Below are 1,288 nucleotides of genomic sequence, written 5' to 3'. Positions count from 1 at the left end.
ACCCGAAAGTCAACTCAATTTTTTCCACAACACGTTTGAAGAAAGTTCTAAGAAGAAAGCAGACGCCAAACGTCAAATGGGTCGGTCAATCATGGCAACCCGCTTAGCTTTTCAATATACCGATTATACCCATTCCCTCTAGAAGCGCATTCTTTCTTCCACAAGGTTATTTTTGTCAATACATCCTTTATGACATACTCCGCGTCGAAGTAAGTAGGGCTTCCGGCTTCGTTTGCGAGGGGAAAACAAGCGGTTATAACTCCATTCTGAATCCCCTCTCTCTCACACCTTAAACAGAAATCCTTCAGGAAGGACTCGTTTCTTCTCAGTTCTTGAGGCGATGGAAGACTGCAGACCTCTGGGTTTCTTGATAGGGTTGCCCTTCGCTCTCGTTGCCTTGATTCTGTCGCTCCTGGGTGCAGTTGTATGGGTTCTGGGGTAAGCATTTCTCGTTCTCCCATTATTTTTCCTTCTCATATTCCATGATTTCAATCACATTTTCTCCTTCTGGGGAAAAACTGAAAAACCTAAAACCACAAATTTATTTATTTATTTTTCTCTCTATCAGATTTTCATAGAAATCCTGCGCTTCTTGCACATTGCATTTTCTATTTGTTCCTCTGTTTTAGGTCCAGACTTGAACTTCTGGTTTTAATTGCTTTTCGTTTTGATTTTTGAATGGCAGGACTGTGTTGAGTTGCTTGTGCCCCTGTTGCATCTGCTTTACTGGACTAGCGAACTTGGCTGTGAGCCTTATAAAACTTCCCGTTAAAGTGATCAAATGGTTTACCCATCAAATTCCCTGTTGATGTTGATCATGGATGGTTGGTTGTCATAATTCTTTTTAATTGTTTCATCTTTCAGGAAATCCATTCCATCTTCATCTGTTTGTAATTTGAATGTGTTATTAGTCGGTTAATCCAAATTCAAAGTTGTTGACCTTGTAAAGTTTTTGAAATTCTCGTTAGATTGACCCGATTCAGGATCACATTGAACCTACTACTACTTAGATCCTTGTCTATGCTCGGATTTTTAATTGAATTCGGATTGCAATTTAATAGCATTAATAGATCAAACTGAAAATAATTAAAGCGTTGTATTAATGATAAAATCAACTAAAAATAGGGCTCGTTTGGGTTGTAGGAATAAAAATCTGGAATTGGAATCAAATCAGAATGACTCACTTCGATTTGTACTGTTTCATTCGGCAGAATCAGAATCCAATTCTCATTCGTAATAGAATGCCATTCTCCCATTTTACCCTGGGGAATGAAAATCTCATTCCAAG

General features: G+C 38.5%; 1 protein-coding gene across 1 annotated transcript; it reads left to right on the top strand.

The window, feature by feature from the left end:
- The first annotated feature begins 235 nt into the window (after positions 1-235).
- LOC148877669 (taximin) lies at positions 236-948 on the top strand. Its single transcript, XM_088942285.1, has 2 exons — positions 236-438; positions 686-948. The coding sequence occupies exons 1-2, from the start codon at positions 341-343 to the stop codon at positions 807-809; spliced, it is 222 nt and encodes a 73-aa protein (XP_088798411.1). The 5' UTR covers positions 236-340; the 3' UTR covers positions 810-948.
- Positions 949-1,288: the final 340 nt, after the last annotated feature.

Source organism: Nelumbo lutea, chromosome 1, assembly GCF_056320005.1.
Source record: "Nelumbo lutea isolate HS-2025 chromosome 1, American lotus-T2T, whole genome shotgun sequence".
Classification (NCBI taxonomy): domain Eukaryota; kingdom Viridiplantae; phylum Streptophyta; class Magnoliopsida; order Proteales; family Nelumbonaceae; genus Nelumbo; species Nelumbo lutea.
This window is presented reverse-complemented; position numbering and strand designations above follow the sequence as displayed.

What these genes read in the sequence shown, in the direction of transcription:
- LOC148877669 (XM_088942285.1), top strand. Translation starts at nt 341, where the DNA reads ATGGAAGACTGCAGACCTCTGGGTTTCTTGATAGGGTTGCCCTTCGCT. An exon ending in GCAGTTGTATGGGTTCTGGG is followed by an intron (nt 439 to 685) that starts GTAAGCATTTCT and finishes TTTGAATGGCAG; the next exon opens with GACTGTGTTGAGTTGCTTGT.